The sequence below is a fragment of the Ranitomeya variabilis genome, chromosome 3 (assembly GCF_051348905.1).
Source record: "Ranitomeya variabilis isolate aRanVar5 chromosome 3, aRanVar5.hap1, whole genome shotgun sequence".
Classification (NCBI taxonomy): Eukaryota; Metazoa; Chordata; class Amphibia; order Anura; family Dendrobatidae; genus Ranitomeya; species Ranitomeya variabilis.
In genome coordinates, this window is record NC_135234.1 from 195,890,987 (window position 1) to 195,908,584 (window position 17,598).

Below are 17,598 nucleotides of genomic sequence, written 5' to 3' on the forward strand. Positions count from 1 at the left end.
TGTAATTCCATCTCACTAAATAATAATACAGTTTAGATTCAATGCTTTCAGTGCTTGCATATATCTTGGCTCCTATAGAGTGCTGCTGTGTTTCTTTATAAATAAATACTGTAGATAGAAGGATAGATATGTGTAGAGTAAGTGTGACTGTAGCTGGGACTATTACATTCTGCAGCCTGAGTGATTTGAATTAATGGCAGTGATAAATGGGATGTAGACTATTATTTCATAGGTTATGTAACCTGGACCTTGTCCTGTCACTCACTTTCTAGTTCCACTTCCTTATAGATTGCTAACATGCACAAGGTGTACAGAATCCTATTACAGCTGGAGTAGGAGATGTTACCTATCGGTTGGACAATATCATAATTTCCATGTAAGCTGAAACACTGCTTGTGCACAACTGCAGATGCAAAGTACTGTGCATCTTCCCATATTAACCCCGTACAAAGTGTGCAATACATGTGACTTGAAGACATCACCTCTTTACAACCTATTAGATAAGAGTGTTCACATGTGCGACTTTTAGATACAATGATGTGTTATCATGAATGAAAAAAAACAGGGTGTTGGAAAATGATGGGGTAGTGGAATATATTAATGAATGGATAAGACGGCTGTGAACGGGACATGGCAATGTGATCTTGTCTCTTTAATATTACGTTATCTGGTATGGTCAGCTAGCTCTGACTTCTGTTGGTTCAGTGTTATTCTTGCCTCAAGGGCTACATAGACTAAAGAGAAAATGAATCAGACATGTGCGCTGTCCATGGTGCTGAAATCTCTTTAGGCTGCAATAGTCATAGTCTATGGATCGTTATATGATTATGGTGCATGTACTTATACACCACAATAAAAAAAACAATTTTTTTTTACCTAGAAATGTAGCAGAAGCAATTGAAGAATGCTTGAGTTTTATCATTTGGCTCAACCCATCAGGGTGCACTAAGAGTTAAACGTCAATTTAATTTCTGCTACGTCTTTAAGAAAAAAAAGATTTATCTGCTACTCCAACCATCGTGAGTATAGTTTAGTAGCACCTAAATAAACTTCATGACTCATGACTATTCGCCTTGTATAATGGTGCTACCCTACAACACACACATGACAAAAGCATTCTCCATTACCTGGCTCAGTTATATGTAGCGTTTGATCCGAGGGTAACAGTAAACGAAACTCTGTGCAAGTTTTCTCTCCCAAGTCGGCCACTTGCTTCTCGCAAAGATCTGTGATGATGTGTATTGCCTTGTGACACAAGTTTGCATCTTCTCCTGTTGCCTTATTCATTTCCCACACAGCATCCTTCTCTGCTCTGGCTTTTCTCTCTCTCTTTTTTCCAAACCAACCAAAAGATTGTGGGGGGGGGGGAGGTGAAAAAAAAAATCAACAATTCATAATATCAGAGGAAGAAAACGTATCTCTGTCAGGGTCCTGAAATACTGCCTTATGTGGCAGCAACATCCACAGGGAATTTCGGTATTGAAGCCTTCATTGAAGTTCCCGGAGAGTCTGATTGTCTTATTGCCTGGGATCAGATATCTCATTTACTGCTAAGGCGGTTCCTACACCAAGATCCTCCTACTACATTAAATTGTTTGATTCTCTAATGCTACATTTTTTTTTCTGAAACTGAAGAGCAAAGAGATGTTAACCTCTTAATAACTCAGATGTGTTTTACTGGCTTCAAGTGGACCAGCTGTAGGCAGACGATGCCTATAAATCTTTCAACAAGCTGATTTCAATTGTTGGTTTCTGCTGGGCAGTTAGATAACAAGGCAGCACAGCAAGATAGAACACAAATATTATGCAATTACTGATACACTGTCTCATTTATTAGGAAGATAGTAAGCAAATTTACACCAGGCGATGGAAATAATCAGTGAAGATGTAACAAGCAACGTGTAGTCATATTGGAAGGTTTGTTCTTTACTATATCATGTTCTGCATTATCTACTGGAAAATATAATATTCTGTATGAAGCATTTGACAAATACATCTAGGGAGGATTCAAGAACCTTGTCTTTGGAAAATAAGATCTGTGTCCTGTGTTTTATTACTGCTGATGTAGTACGGATAGAAAATTAATCTTTACCGAGACTTAATCTCAACAGAACAAATCACTTTCCCCCTCCTATCACTTTAATAGTGCTACGGGGTCACTCCCGTGGGACTCCCCACTATTAAACTATTTATACTCATTGCTTGCAGATAGTCATACCCTATGCTGTTCACGAGAAATCTAATGTAGCTGCTCTAATCGAAAAACATAAAGTGAATGTACAATATTCACCAGAGGTTTCTTGCATGTATTGTTGCCTGGGTCCTAATAAATTGCACATACAGAGATATTGCATTAGGGGGACCGCATTTACTGTACTAGTTAGAAATGATGAAGGTGATTTTTTTTTTTAATTTAGTAATTTCGAAGGCAAAAGTCCATGAAATTTCAAGAAGTGGATTGGCTGTCTCGTAAAACATAACTGCTATCTACTATCATAATTATGAAATAAAATATTGCCTGGGATTTATCAAGGGAATCATTGAATATTATTTGAATTTTTTCACCTGTTAAATTAAAACTAGCAGCTGGAGTGGATTTAATTTTCCTTCCCCTGGATTAATTTAGTAATAGATATGTAAAACTGCCTTTGAAACACAAATTTTAATAGCTGGGAAAATGCATCTCTTAAGCTTTGAAGTTTCACTGCAGATTCTATGACGCAGATAAATACAACAATAGTCCACATATAAGGTTATGCTTCCTTTACTCCAAAGAATCAGAGGATCATAATGTGCGATTTGGATTATTGATAATGTAAAACTTGTGCATAGACAAGCTGGCTTTACAATGCGCAACCAGTTGCCGATCACAAATAGTTGAGTTACTGTAAATACATTGTACCTTGCACTGTATCTAAATTAGCTGTAACCAGTATCTCAGTACATCCACAATTTTTCATGGGCATAAAAAGGGGGTACAGGGCCAGTTTGCTGTGGGCTAGAACTGAGGTCTAGTTGCCTTGAAACTCCTCTTCTAAACAGGAGTCAGACAGGTGTTGGGTGTTGTACTGTGGCATTCGTTCTATGCTCACTTGTATTCTGAGAGTCCTCATAACCTTCCCATCTATGGGACCAGATCTGGCTACATGTACATATATGACAGGAGACCATAGATCTGGTTCAACAGGATCAGCTATATTGTGCAAAACAGATACAAATTGAGACAGAGTTACTTTTTGGTTTTGTTCCCTTGGTCCAGTGTACTAAGAGTCCTTGACTCCATTCTGCCCAACATGCCCCTGCCTCAACCTCTTCTGTTGGTCCCTGGAGTTTCCCATCCATGATAACAGTTTCTCTGAATCCAACCATCCTTCCCTTTTGCTATGACCCAGCTGACATCTTCCTAACAGGGGACACAGAGACATGGCACTCAATACTTCTTCTGGGCTCAAGGCCCAAGATTGTCCCTGTGCCTACACAAAACTTGAGATGGGTCTTTCTACTGTTAGGATATTCGAACTGATGATACTATTCTGCCTCTGCTACATCCAATTTCTTGGAACCCGTTGGCACCATCATTATCTAGCACTTCTTGCCTCGCCTAAACTACTCCACTCTATGCCATTGACTCTCACTGAATCCAAACTTTCTCTCTCTCAAACTGGGAAGTGCTTCTCCTATAAATTAATCTAACCCCTCTCAACCAGTGGGTTAATCCCATGTATTAACTATATGTTTTCCTAAGTGGTGCAAACTATATCCCTATGAAAGGGAATTGTCCCTGTAGTGGACAGACCTCTCCCCTTTCCCAGGAATGGCATTGGGACAGAGCCTCTATGAGAACTGAAGCACAAAGCCGGTCATAGGAATAAAATCAAACATTTTTTATCACACATATCAATCAACAGCAAACAATATCAAGTAACTCCTCTTTTGCCACAATGTCTTCTAACTCTTTCACCCCATTACATGCCCCACTGCAAAATATGGTTGTTCTCAACCATTTAAAACACACGAAGCATTGCACATAACAATAAAACAGCTCAAACCCTCTTCTTTACTTCTCCTGTGAACAACGTCCTCATCCTTTAAAACCTGTCAGTCACATATGCTAGGTGACCCAACCAAAGTGTGCATGTTCCTTTAACAGCAGCACAACAGGCCCATTCATTGCAACTGGCTACTGGAAGAACACACTGATGCCGGGACACTTCAGTCTCTTTCTAAATCCCGCAGAACTAACTCAGGAGGTAGCATTTAACTCTGCCACTTGATAAAACATGAGATGAGGAACCTGGAAACACCTGTCGACATTCACTTTTTCTTCTCATTTTGCCAGGTTAACCATGTGTTGGGGGATGGAGGGCGATCCCAGCTCCATGGCTGGTTGGGGAACTTCTCCCTCCAGGGATCAACTTCAGACAAATTAGTATCAGAAGCCACAATGAATTATTGTTGATCTGAGAGATGCTTAGACAAGCCGCATGGGGTGCTTCACAGTTGGAGCATTTTGCTTCTTTAGCCCACAACTGGTTTGGGGCACTGGTTTGATTACTGGTTTTCACTTTGCTAGGTGGCCAGAGCAACTCAGGTGGCCTGAACATTGGTTGGGAAAGCTGGTGAAGATTGTGTGATTGCTCAAAATTGTCCTCCTCTTCCCACTTGATGACCTCTTTGCTAGTCGCTGGCTTTGTGACAACCACCATGTACCACCCTTTGTGGCACCACACTTTACAGAAGTTTATCTTTTTACCTACATAGAGGCTGTGCAGACTATATGGCATAGTTTCCCTTTTCACCACCATCGCTGTATTTATTTATACATTTTCCCCAGTCATGTGCTTCTTGATGAAGCCATACCCTTTTATGTGATTAAAGTCCACTACTCGCCCTTCGATGCACTGTTTTTCAAAGGTCGCCCTCTTTGGACAGACATTGTTGGGCTAGCACATCAGCCTGCATATGCTCTTCCACACCTTAGAAAACCCATGGGGCCAGTGGAAACCAGGGAAACCTGGCCTCTCATGTAAAGGAGGTCCCACTGTAACTGGTCCCAATCAATGGTTTTGGGCTGAGCCTGTGGCAGAGGAGTGGGGTCAGGTAGCAGGGCTTCCTCCTCCTCTTCTTCATGTCTCCCTCGGCCCCCAGGGACGATATGGACAACCCAGTTGAAGTAGAATGACCTGCGTGGAATACAGCTTCCAGGGCCAGCATCTGCTCCTGCTCCGACATCCACCTACAATAAAGAAGCCGAACCTCTGGACATAGCGTCACCTCCCAGTGCACCGCTGGTTAATAGCACAATCTTAAGGATGATAGTTAGGCAGTATCTCCATCTCTTGACGAGAATTCATCTCCGTCAGACTACCAACTCAGCAGGTAAATTAAATAAAACAAAACGGATTCAGAGAGAAGTTCTTCCATCAGAACCATGACATCCACCATTAACCTCTTGACAAGATTCCGAACTAACGGTGTCAATCATTTAGAATTGAATGGGTCTTTCTAAAGTTCAAAGAAAAAGAAAATAATCCGCACCGCTGCTGTGCTGACCCTGTTGTACCTCTGTCTCTATTACCATCCACTGCTGCTAGTGCTTATATGCTTCCAAAAATGCGGGATATAGGGTGCAACATCTGTAGTGACATGCAAAGTTCAAACAGTAGAAAAAATGGTGTGCACTCACCTTCCCAATAAAAAGTTCCTTTATTGAGACATTAGCAGTTCAGACAGGGAGAACGTGTAGTGAAGTAGGATGACAGCTGTTTCGCGCGAGCAGCGCTTCCACAGATCCTGATAGATAGGTATCAATAAAGGAACTTTTTATCGGGAAGGTGAATGCACACCATTTTTTCTACTGTTTGAACTTTCTAAAGTAACTGTCCCTTGTTCTAACTTTAGTACCAGTTCTAAATCATAAGGTTAACTGCAGATCCACAGTCAATGAATGTCAATGCTAATAACATCTGGTCCTTGAAGGATAACATTTTTTCAGAGGTGAAAATATCAGGATAGTGAATCAGAGGAAATAGGTTAAGCAGACGGAGGGCCAGAATGAGGTCCAAGGTCAGGCAGCTATAGGTCGATGCGCATACTATAAGGCACAGAGTAAACCAACTACACTTAGAAGCTACATCTGACAGCTATCTGGGATTGCCAGCTCAGTTGAGTAGATGAGCAATTATGGGAACTGAGAGCACCTGATGAGCTCAGCACCCTTACATCTCAGATTGGTTGGCTGAGTTGTCAATCAAAACACATGTAGCTCAGCATGCCCCTATACCAGACTGGACAACTAAACTGTCAATCACTGCACAGACAACTCAACACTGAGACAAAGCATTGTTAAAATGGTACAGTGAAAATGTTTTAGACAAGTGTGAAATGCTGCAAAATAAGAATGCTTTGAAGAATTAAAGTATTAATAGTTTATTTTTGCATAATGAGCAAATGAGAAATTTAAGTCAATTCAAGATTTGGTGTGACCACTCTTTACCTTTGAAAAAGCCTCTTTCTAGTTTTTAAAGGAGTAGCAAAGGAGAAAGATTTTTCCAAACATTTTGGAAACCTAATCATAGATATACTGAGAATGTAGGCTTGCTAGGTGTAGGTGTAATCAAAGGCAGACTCGATGATGTTGAGATTAGAGATGAGCGAACCTTTCATGGTACGGTTTGGTTTGGTGAATGTCACGATTTTCGCCGAACATATTCGCCGAACGGTTCATCAAACATAAATGGAACCCATTGAATTCAATGTGAGGCAAAACCAAATGCATACACAACACCTTAAGAGGGGGCAAAAGGCTTTCCAAACAGCTCAAATTAGGGGCAGACACCAGGAAAAGTGGCATAATTTGACCCAGAGTACAAATATTATAATTGCACATCATGGATGCATGGGACAGGGCTTGGACCACCACTTCTAGCTTAAACATTGATTATTAACAGGTGGATGGATGAGTGACTGGTTTCAGCCTGATGCTCTTAGAGGTCTGCCAAATTCAGGCAACATACATAAAGAAGACCCAACTCGGAGTCCAAACATTTACAAAAATTAGGAGCTGACTTCAGGAAAAGTGATATCAATTTAGTGGTCTGAGCAAGAATTTACAGCTTTGAATTGTAGTTTCAATTAAGACGAGGTGGGTGAGCCTGCTTTGCTGGAGCCCTGATACCTCATGCAACACCTCAAAATGCTTTATGCTTAGCCACTCTCAGGTGGCCCAAATATCAGCTTGGTAGAGCGCTAACGTTGGAAAAATGTATGGATAGTAACACAGGTAGTTGACTGATCAATTAACCCACAGAGGAACATTTTAAAATGTCAATCAGCCATGGGCCATACATAAGGTATCAGGGTTTTGGCCAGCATTTAGAGCTTTGAATTGAAGTTTCAATTAAGACAAGGTAGGTAAGGTAGCTGTGTAAGCCTTCTTCGCTGGGAGACCTTAAAACTCAGGTAACTGCTCAATTTTTTCCCAGCCACATTCAGGTGGCATCAGTTTTGTAGGCTACTATTGTTAGAAAAACATAAGGATAGTAACACAGGTAGATGACTGATGAATTGACCAACAGTAGAAAATGTTATAATGGCACTAAAGCAGTCAGCCTTGGGACATGCATGAGGGTCTGGGCCAGCATTTATAGTTTTTAATTGAAGTTTTAAAGAAGATGAGGTGGGTAAGGGAGAGGTGTAAGACTTATTTGCTGGGATCCCAATACCTAATTCAACAGCTCAATCATTTTTTCCCCAGCCATCATAAGATGGCACAAATATTAGCTTGGTAGAGCACTAATGTTAGAAAAATGTAAGGATAGTAATATGGGTAGTTCACTGAAAATAAGTGCAGGCTTGTCGGTCTGGGAGCACTACTGCTACAGGCAACACACATGAAGGAGACCCAACTTGGATTCTCCACATTTCAAAAAATTATTGTGACACACCACTAAAGTGGCATCAATTTCCACAGAGTGGATACAGTACAATGGGTCCCTGACGCCCCTTCCACAAGAAGAGCCCACCAGATGAAGACCAAACTTGGAGTCTCCACATTTCCAAGCATTAATGTCACTTACCACTAAAGTGGCATCAAATCCACAGAGTATAAACAGTATAATGGGCCTCTGATGCTCCTTCCACAACTGGCAACCCAACAGATGGAGACCCAACTTGGATTCTCCATTATTTTAAAAAAAATATTTGTAACATCAGCAGCAGTAGCAACAGCAGGCACAGGAACCACGACAAAGGTGTCACAGACTGCAATAATGTGAGATCAATGCATGACACTAAAAACAACACCATCACCTAGTTTACCCAGTCTGTATCTGGGGTGCAAAAGTCATTGGAGATCCAATTTTGATGAAAGTTAGGAAGTCTGTACTTTCAAGGGACAGCCGGATGCACTTATTCATCAGGACACCACTAGCAGCGCTGAATACACATTCTGAGAGAATGCTGGCTGCCATGCATGAAAAAAACCTCCAAGGCATTACAGGCGCACTCAAGCCACTCTTACATTTTTGAAGACCAAAGTGCAAAGGGTCCAAACCCTCCCTGATGGCATTGATATTGAGCTCCAGATACTCCTGCATCATCCTCTTGAGGCGTTCATAATGTGTCAGACTTGTACTCTCTTCTTCTGATGCACAGGCTGGTCTACAAAATGTGTGAAACGACTCACAGAAATTTCTTATGCCACTTTCACCGCTGCTGCTAATGTTTTTGCAATGACGCCGTGACGTTCACAGGGTTGGATGTTTAGAACTGCGATTCACACTCTGTGCCTCTCTGCTGTCTTGGAGAAAACCACTCTTAAGATTGTCTACAAGCATGTTTCGATACTACAGCATGTGTGCGTCCTTTTCCAGTGGGGAAGGATCTGGAAAAATTTACTCTTGTAGCATCGTCTAACATATTGACAACCAAGTAGTCAGCATTATTTCTAACCCTAAGAATACCTAAGAATATGGGCATCATGTTAAAGATAGTGCAGCAAGAAGGAGCTCATGTGTCTGGCACTTGCATGAGGTCAAAATCCATTGTGTGTTGGTGGCGGGGTTAACACTCAAGATTGATTTCTTTGTACCCTCCCACCAGCCACAGACAACAAAGACGGGATCATTATCCTCCTCATCTCCTGACTGTTGCGTGCCCAAACACCTCTTTTTCCTTGACCTCTTCCATTTGCTCCTCAGCTCCTGCACATTCACCAACAGATTGTCTGGTACCATTAGCCCCCTGGATGGCTGTAAGACACCCTCCAATGGCATCCGCCTGTGCGATGACAGTCCAAAACTTAGAGATATTGTTATCCTTTCCGCAACCTCCCCTGCTTTCATTTCTTCCTCTGGGATCACCACCTTCTCCCGCAGACTATTCAAATCCAGCATGATGGTGGCATTGTCAGAGCTAACCATCTCAGTAGCCATTTCGAATTTGTGCAGAAGGGTGCAAAGGTCTTTCATCTGTGACCACTCTGCAAGCATGATTAAACCACTTCCATACTGCGTTAACTCAGGCTATGCAAAAGAACATACTGCACCAGGGCTCGTCGCTGCTGCCATAGTCACTGCAACATGTGCAGAGTGGAATTCCACCATGTCGGTAGGCCGTAAGATCTCTGTAGCGATGCAAGTCGATGATCTGAGGGGTGAAATCCTCGGAAGTGAGTACACAGTGACCATGCTTTCTGCAGCAGCGCATCCATGCCAGTATAGTGGTGGATAAATTTATGTACCATTAGTTTGAGGATGTGAGCCATTCAAAGCACTTGTGAGAGACCATCACCAGGTTGCACAGACATTGCACACGGCTTTTCCTTGCTCTAGATTCAGTGGAGACAACCATTGCTCTAACTCAGCCTGGACAGCTGCCCACAGTTCTAGAGCTGTGTGACTGCAATCTCCAAGACATATTAACTTAAACATTGCCTGATTGCAGTGGCTATGTAGTTTGGAGGTGGGGGGATTGTATCTGCATTGTTGAAATGCATGCACCATTAAGGAAGAGATTGAGGGTACAGAAGGAGGCCCTAAAGCAGTGAAGGAAGTGTTAAATACAGAGATTTGTCCCACAAGCTTTGTGGATTTCAAGACTTATGGAGCAGCCCCTTGACCGCCTGTCCCCACAGCCACCAGAATCATCCAGTGCCCAGTTTTGCTCATCCAGGTGTCAGTTGTGAAATGCACCCTGGCAGTCTTAGATTTGTTTTCAAGGAACAGTTGAAGCTGTCTGCAACATGCTGGTGTAGCACAGGCACAGCTTTCTTAGAGAAGTAATTGCGACTGGGGAATTAGTACTGGGGAACTGTGATGGCCATCAACTTTTGGAAACCATCAGTATCCACTAGTCAGAAAGGCAGCATTTCTGAGGCCAACAGATTGGAGATTGTGGAGATCAAGCTCTTAGCTTTGGCAAGTTTAGAAGAAACCTGTGACTACAACTGCGGGACCAAGGGCTGACTGCTGAGCAGTGACAGGATGGAGTAGCTTGAACAGGACAAACTGCTGGACTCTCAGTGAGGTGCTGGCAGAGATATTATGGTTGACTGAGAAAGAGGCGGTATGCTCAGTGAAACAAAAACAGCAGGCAAGACCAGTTCCTTAACAGCTGATGGGCTCTCACACACCCCAACTGTAGGGGGTAAATAAGTGGAGGCTCTGCGGTCGGAGACCTGTGGGAGAACACTTGGTGTGGTTATGGAGGAGGAAGAAGCAGCAGATGCGGTTAAAGGGATAGACGGTGGTTGGTGAGGCCCGCTAGTCTGCAATTTAGCACAGCGTGATTCCCAGACTAAGGCATGTTGATCTCTTTTGTGCCGGTTCATTCATGTTGTAGTCAAATCATTGCAGTTTTTTCCTCTGCTGAGTCGATTTTTGCAAAGTTGTCAGATAATGTGAGTTGGGTCATTCTTTGCGGTTTAAAACAGGTCTGAGCTAGGCAACTCTTGCCACCCCTGTAAACTGCAGATTCTCGACTGGTGCTGGCCACAGTCACAGCTGTGGCTGAGTATTTAATGCTTGTTATGGTTGCATGACTCTATGTCTGTGCGGCAACCCGCAACTTAACCTTCTTGTCTTCCTCCTCCATCTCCTCTGCTGAGATACTCATCTGTGTGCCTCCGAGTTCACACCAAGTGAGATCTACAACCTCATCATCATCCTCTATGTTCTCCCACTCCTTGGCCTGAAAGTCAAATTCCTCCTCTTTCTGTCCTGACAGCACAATACAATCTGTATGTGCTTCTGGTGTCTGAGTCTCATCAGTTTCATCTCCTCTCCCCAGGGGTAAACGTCTGATGATGAGGGTCTGGATTCTGCTCGGACCCTACTTCGTCCGGCCATGAATCCAAAAGGAAAAAATTTAGAGCATTGAGGCAAATGCTTTCCTCCAATGGATTCTGTGAATCTTTGGAGCAGATCTCTGATGCCCATGGAATAGAATGAGTGAAGAGCTCTGCAGACTTGTCCATATGTGGTTCCCCACAGTTAGCTGGGCCGTTTAAATTTTTTTTCTCGGGGGGAAAAAAAAGGGTGATTGGGGTGCCATCTCTGCATCTCTGAGGATTGAACTGTGTGTAATGTTAAGGTGGAGGAAGAGAAGGCGAGGCCACTTGATGCAGCACTTGCCATCCACTGGAGCTCATGCTCTTTCTAACCATCACCTACAAAGAGTATCGCTGTGCGACTGCCAAAGAAAGGGAGTCGAGTAGCCCATCCAGTAATAGCTGTTGTCAGTTGCTTTTGGATAAGACGAGACAGTATTTGTTCAGTTGAGCTTTCAGTATCATTAACACATAACCCTCGTATATGTCGAACACCAAGCATATTACCCCTTCCACCACAACCTCGCTTTTTTACCCTTCATGCTGTATGTACTTTTCCGCTCTTTTATCTAGCTATCTCACAACCTTAGGCCTAGACCTGTCAGTCCCCTGTCACTAAATGAATAATCAGTATTTATTTTCTTAGATAGTCTGCCTGAACAACGATAATAGCCCTTACGATTTGGATTAGCAAATGGGACCTCTTGGCTGATCCCCAATATTAGGCATAATGATTTTGATTTGCAAATGGTGCCATCTGAGTCGTGACTGCAACACAGTGTTAGGTCAAATGATTTTGAGTAGGAAATGTGGACTCTGGCCTGCACAACACCCTTAGCCCTAATGGTTTTTAATAGCAAATGGGGCCTCCTGGCTAAACCCCAATATTAGGACTAATGATTTTGATTAGCAAATTTGGCCTCTTGATTCCTGACTGCAACATATTTTTAGCCCAAACGATTTGGATCAGCAAACGGGGCCTCCTGGCTGAACCTCAACATTAGGCCTAACGATTTGGATTAGCAAATGGGGCCTCTTGATTCCTCACTGCAACACAGTTTTAGCCCCAAAGACTTGGATTAGCAACTGGGGCCAATCCTAGACAAAGTCAAAACAGATGCATTAGTGGAAACACGATCATTAACAGAATGTTGAATGAATTTTGACAACTTTAAAGCTATATCATCACATCCAGGACCCCACATTCCTCTTATGCCGAAGAGGGTTCTTAATGACACCAGCTGTTTGAGTTAATTGTTCTGCTGCAAAATAAATTTGGAGCCAATTAGACGCCTCCCTAATAGTATTGTATAATGGATAAGTGGCTGCCTGTATCTCACAGCATTTAGGACAATGTTAATCTAGATCCAATTCCCAGCTCTATTTTCTGAAATGCTGGCATATTTCTTTAAGAGAGTTTCTTTATTTGAGTCACTTGGCTTTCTTTCCATGTTGAAGGCATGCCATCTAGGCCACAATTCTTTCATGAAGAGCACTTCTGACCAGAACATCTTCCAATTTCAAAAGAAAGAAAGCATGTTGTGTCTTTCATCTGTAGCACTAAGTTTCCTTAGCTGAATACAACATCTACATGCCTCAAGGTTGGTCATTTCTTCAAAAGAGTTTGAATGGCATATCTTGAATGGCCATTCTGCTTTGAATAATTTGCATGGTAAGAGACCTTGCTGATGCACTATAATTACGTGTCTTATTTATTTTCTCAGTCTTTCCATGGTGTATGGCTATGACGTGTAACCGTCTTTCACAGCTTCACTTTTGTACCAGAGTATGTCTGTTTCTTACCCAGTTTAAAGCTTCCTACACAGTTGTTTTTGTTTTAGTTACTGACTGTGTTTCAACCTACATATGGAAATGATGATTCTTATGACCTGTTTGGTATAATTGTTTAATTGATTACTCATACACATGAATATAATCCTTTAAAATGTTTTCTCTTTTGTGTATTCACTTTAATATTAGAAGGAATCTGTTAGCAGGTATTTGCTATTTAACCCCTTTCTGCCAGCTGACGGAATAGTACGTCAGCTGGCAGATCCCCTGCTTTGAGGTGGGCTCCGGCGGTGAGCCCACCTCAAAGCCACGACATGTCAGCTGTTTTGTACAGCTGACATGTGCGTGCAATGAGCGCGAGCGGAATCGCGATCCGCCCGCGCCCATTAACTAGTTAAATGCTGCCGTCAAGCGCTGACAGCGGCATTTAAATAGCGCTCCCGGCCGCGTGGCCGGAACTGCTCACACCGCTGACCCCCGTCACATGATTGGGGGTCAGCGGTGCATTGCCATAACAACCAGAGGTCTCCTTGAGACCTCTATGGTTGTTGATGGCCGATTGCTTTGAGCGCCACCCTGTGGTCGGCATTCAAAGTACACCTGCATTTCTGCTACATAGAGGTGATCTGTACTTCACCTCTATGTAGCAGAGCCGATCGAGTTGTGCATGCTTCTAGCCTCCTTTGGAGGCTATTGAAGCATGCCAAAATTAAAAAAAAAAAGTTTAAAAATATAAAAAAAATAAAAAAATATATAAAAGTTCAAATCACCCCCCTTTCGCCCCAATCAAAATAAAACAATTAAAAAAAAAATCAAACATACACATATTTGGTATTGCCGCGTTCAGAATCGCCCGATCTATCAATAAAAACAAAGGATTAACCTGACCGCTAAATTGCGTAGCGAGAAAAAAATTGAAACCCCAAAATTACTTTTTTTTGGTAGCCGCGACATTGCATTAAAATGCAATAACGGTCGATCACAAGAACGTATCTACACCAAAATGGTATCATTAAAATGCATTATCAGGCAAAAAATAAGCCCTCACCTGACCCCAGATCACAAAAATTGGAGACGCTACGGGTATCGGAAAATCACGCAATTTTTTTTTTTTTTTTTTTTTTTTTTAAGCAAACTTTGGAAATTTTTTTCACCACTTAGATAAAAAATAACCTAGACATGTTAGGTGTCTATGAACTCGTAATGACCTGGAAAATCATAATGGCAGGTTAGTTGTAGCATTTGGTGAACCTAGCAAAAAAGCCAAACAAAAAAACAAGTGTGAGATTGCACTTTTTTTGTAATTTCATCACACTTGGAATTTTTTTCCTGTTTTCTGTTACACGGCATGGTAAAACCAATGATATCGTTCAAAAGTACATCTCGTCCTGCAAAAAATAAGCCTTCATATGGCTATATTGACAGAAAAATAAAAAAGTTATGGCTCTGGGAAGGAGGGGAGCGAAAAACGAAAACGAAAAAACGGAAAAAGCTCTGGGGGTGAAGGGGTTAAACTGAGAGCAGCATAATGTTGGGGCAAAGAACCTGATTCCAGTGATGTTTTTCTTCAGGAACGGAGATAAAGGATGGCCTGCCAGCACCAGCAACTATTTCAGCTGGATGTGTGTCCGAGAATACATATTCAACTAAAAAGCATTGCTGCGCAGGGAACCCTCTGGCTCCCTGCACTGCAATACTTGTTGTTAGCAGTTCAAGTTGGCTTGCCTATGACTGGGTATGCATGGCAGTAAGTCACTCACCACGATGGGGATGCCGAAGTCAGTTCCGGCTGTAGAAGGGGACCACCCACAGTGTAGAAACGTGGGTGAAGTTGCGTAGTATCATTTGCTTTTAATGCATTGCAAAACAAGGCACATAGAATGGTGGAGCCACAGGAAACACACCTTTTCTTTATGTGCTTTGGTTCTGCTACTCTGGCTGTAGTCTGCCAAAAAGAATAGGTCTATAGACCACAATAGAGTATAATCCATATATATTTTTTATTTGAAAAACAAATACAAACACAAATAACAAGATAAAAGAGAACCACAGGAAGCCAATATGTGGGACACCACAGGCCCAACACACCAGGAGAATAATGATGTACAGAGATATATAGGAGTCACATCAGTGCTATAAGGCATGTGTATAAGCAGGCTCAAAGATATATGCAACTGCTTAATGCTGAAGAAGCACTTCACTTGAATCCCATAACTAATGGCTAAGGTGCACAGTGCATAAAGTGCAATGTTACAAGAATTATATATAGGCAGGCTAGACTAAACGTCTGTGCAACAGCTTAGTAATAAGGCACTTCACATAGCAAATAAATAAGGTGCACGGTGCATAGAAGGCCAAATGAAGCCATAAGCTTGGGCAATATAGCTTATGTGGATACAAGCGTTCTGTACTTACATAGTATACCTGGGTGTAGACAGCCGGTGGGTCCCCGCCGCCCCAACGCACGTTTCGTCGAGACTTCTTCAGGAGGCGTGCATTGGGGAGGGGGATCCAGCTATTTAAATAGGTGCCGACCAATCAAAAAAATGAAACATCACTCATTAGTAAAAGATGCGGTGCATCTGCCACTGGATATACGGCTTACAGCCGTTCACGTCATGTCCGATAGCGTCGGCGCATGCGCCGCATCCACAGACACCGAAGGGGCCAACACGTGACCGGCCATGGAACGCAAACACAAGGTGCCGTCATGGAGACGGCACCCAAGTGTAGCGCGCCGGGGGCCGCCCACAAGATGACCCGGCGCTGCGGATGAGGCGCATGCGCACATCGGACAGGAGGAAGAAACAGGACCGAGGAAACTAAGGAGCAAATGCTGCATTGAAGTGGTGAGAGTTAAAGACAACTACACAGTGCAACCCTACGCAGTGAATAATATACAGTACTTAGGGTATTCAAGGGGCAATAAGTTACCATATATTACCCAAAAATAACTACATGTGTGTGGTGTAGAACGTGGGGATAAAATTACAGAGCAAAATATGCAGTGACATCATATTAAATAAAGTGCGGTAAGTGCAAAATTTAGAAAACATAATCATCAGATGCCCCAAAATCTGGTGTTTACAATAGATGAGAATCATTAGAAAAGTTATACAATGCGAGACATGCATATTGATATTATAAATACACAATACATGTATATATAGAAATATAAACACACACATACATATATATAAATACTTAAAAAAATATATACATACACATAAAAAACATGAGGATATATAGTGCAGAAAAATAAAATGGCGATAAGTAGCAATATTCAGCAGCATTGCTCCGTCCAAGGGAACACTGTCCTCCCCATCCAACCGCATCTCTAGGTGCCAACCAGAATATATGAAACATGGATCGATTAATCGGAACTATAGAATAAAAATATGACAATGAGTAAAAATAAAATGACTAAATACATTGATCAATTAAAAAGAACCCCACCCCCATAAAAAACGTGAAAGATGTCTCAAAGAAATGATCCGAACCCGAACCCCTCATTTAAACCACCAGGAGCCACTGTATTAAGACGATATATCCAGCGGCTTTCAACCCTAGCCAATGCTCGAAACAAATCTCCGCCTCTTGGACCAAGGGAAACCTGGTCAATAGCCTTGATTTTAAGTTTGTTGGCATTACACGCATGATATTGGAAAAAATGTCGGGGCAGTGTTTTTAAAGTACTGGGATCTTTGACCTTTTTGGCCTTCTCTATATCCAGCACATGTTCTCTTGTCCTGATTTTCAGTTCACGGGTTGTCATCCCGATATATACCTTGTTACATGGACATTGTGCGTGATAAATTACGCCTATAGACGCACATGTCAGTCTATGGCGAATTTTGAAAGATGGACCACCCTGAGGATTGGAAAATTCTTTGCTTTTGACATGATTCTGGCAACCCTTACAGAGTGCACAGGGAAAGAAACCATGTGTGAAGTCACTTACTTCTTTCATCCTACTCCTATCAGGAGAATAATGGCTTTGAACTAACAAATCCCGAAGATTATCAGATCTCTTGGCTGTTATTAATGGCCTATCAGATAGTATAGTGCTCAAAATGGGGTCAGACCGCAAGATTCCCCAATGTTTGTTGATGATTTGAACAAACTGTTTCCACTGACTATTAAATGGGGTAATCAACCTCACCTGCTTATCATCTTTGTCCTTAGATGTAGTTCGATATAGAAGATCATTCCGAGGGGTTGAAGCTGCTCTTTTGTAGCCCCGACGAATTTGTCGGTGGCTATAGCCACGTTCTCTAAAGCGACAATATAGTTCACGAGCCTGACTCCGAAATTTATCCTGATCAGAGCAAATGCGCTTAATTCTTAAATGTTGTCCAATTGGAATACCATTAATGGTAGACTGGCTGTAGTCTGTCTATCTTAAAGGGAACTTGTCAGCAGGATTTTGACACTGTCAGGTTGGCGCTGACTAAAATTATATATGTGTTAATGCTTTG

At 42.2% G+C, this 17,598-nt stretch overlaps 1 protein-coding gene across 1 annotated transcript in view; it reads right to left on the reverse strand.

Moving 5' to 3' along the window:
* Positions 1 to 1,518, reverse strand: part of SYT6 (synaptotagmin 6) — an 827,254-nt gene extending 825,736 nt beyond the window's left edge. The window contains exon 1 of the mRNA XM_077294958.1: positions 1,128 to 1,518. Within this exon, the coding sequence (XP_077151073.1) occupies positions 1,128 to 1,287 (160 nt within the window). The 5' untranslated portion in view covers positions 1,288 to 1,518. The remainder of the gene's footprint in view (positions 1 to 1,127) is intronic.
* Positions 1,519 to 17,598: the final 16,080 nt, after the last annotated feature.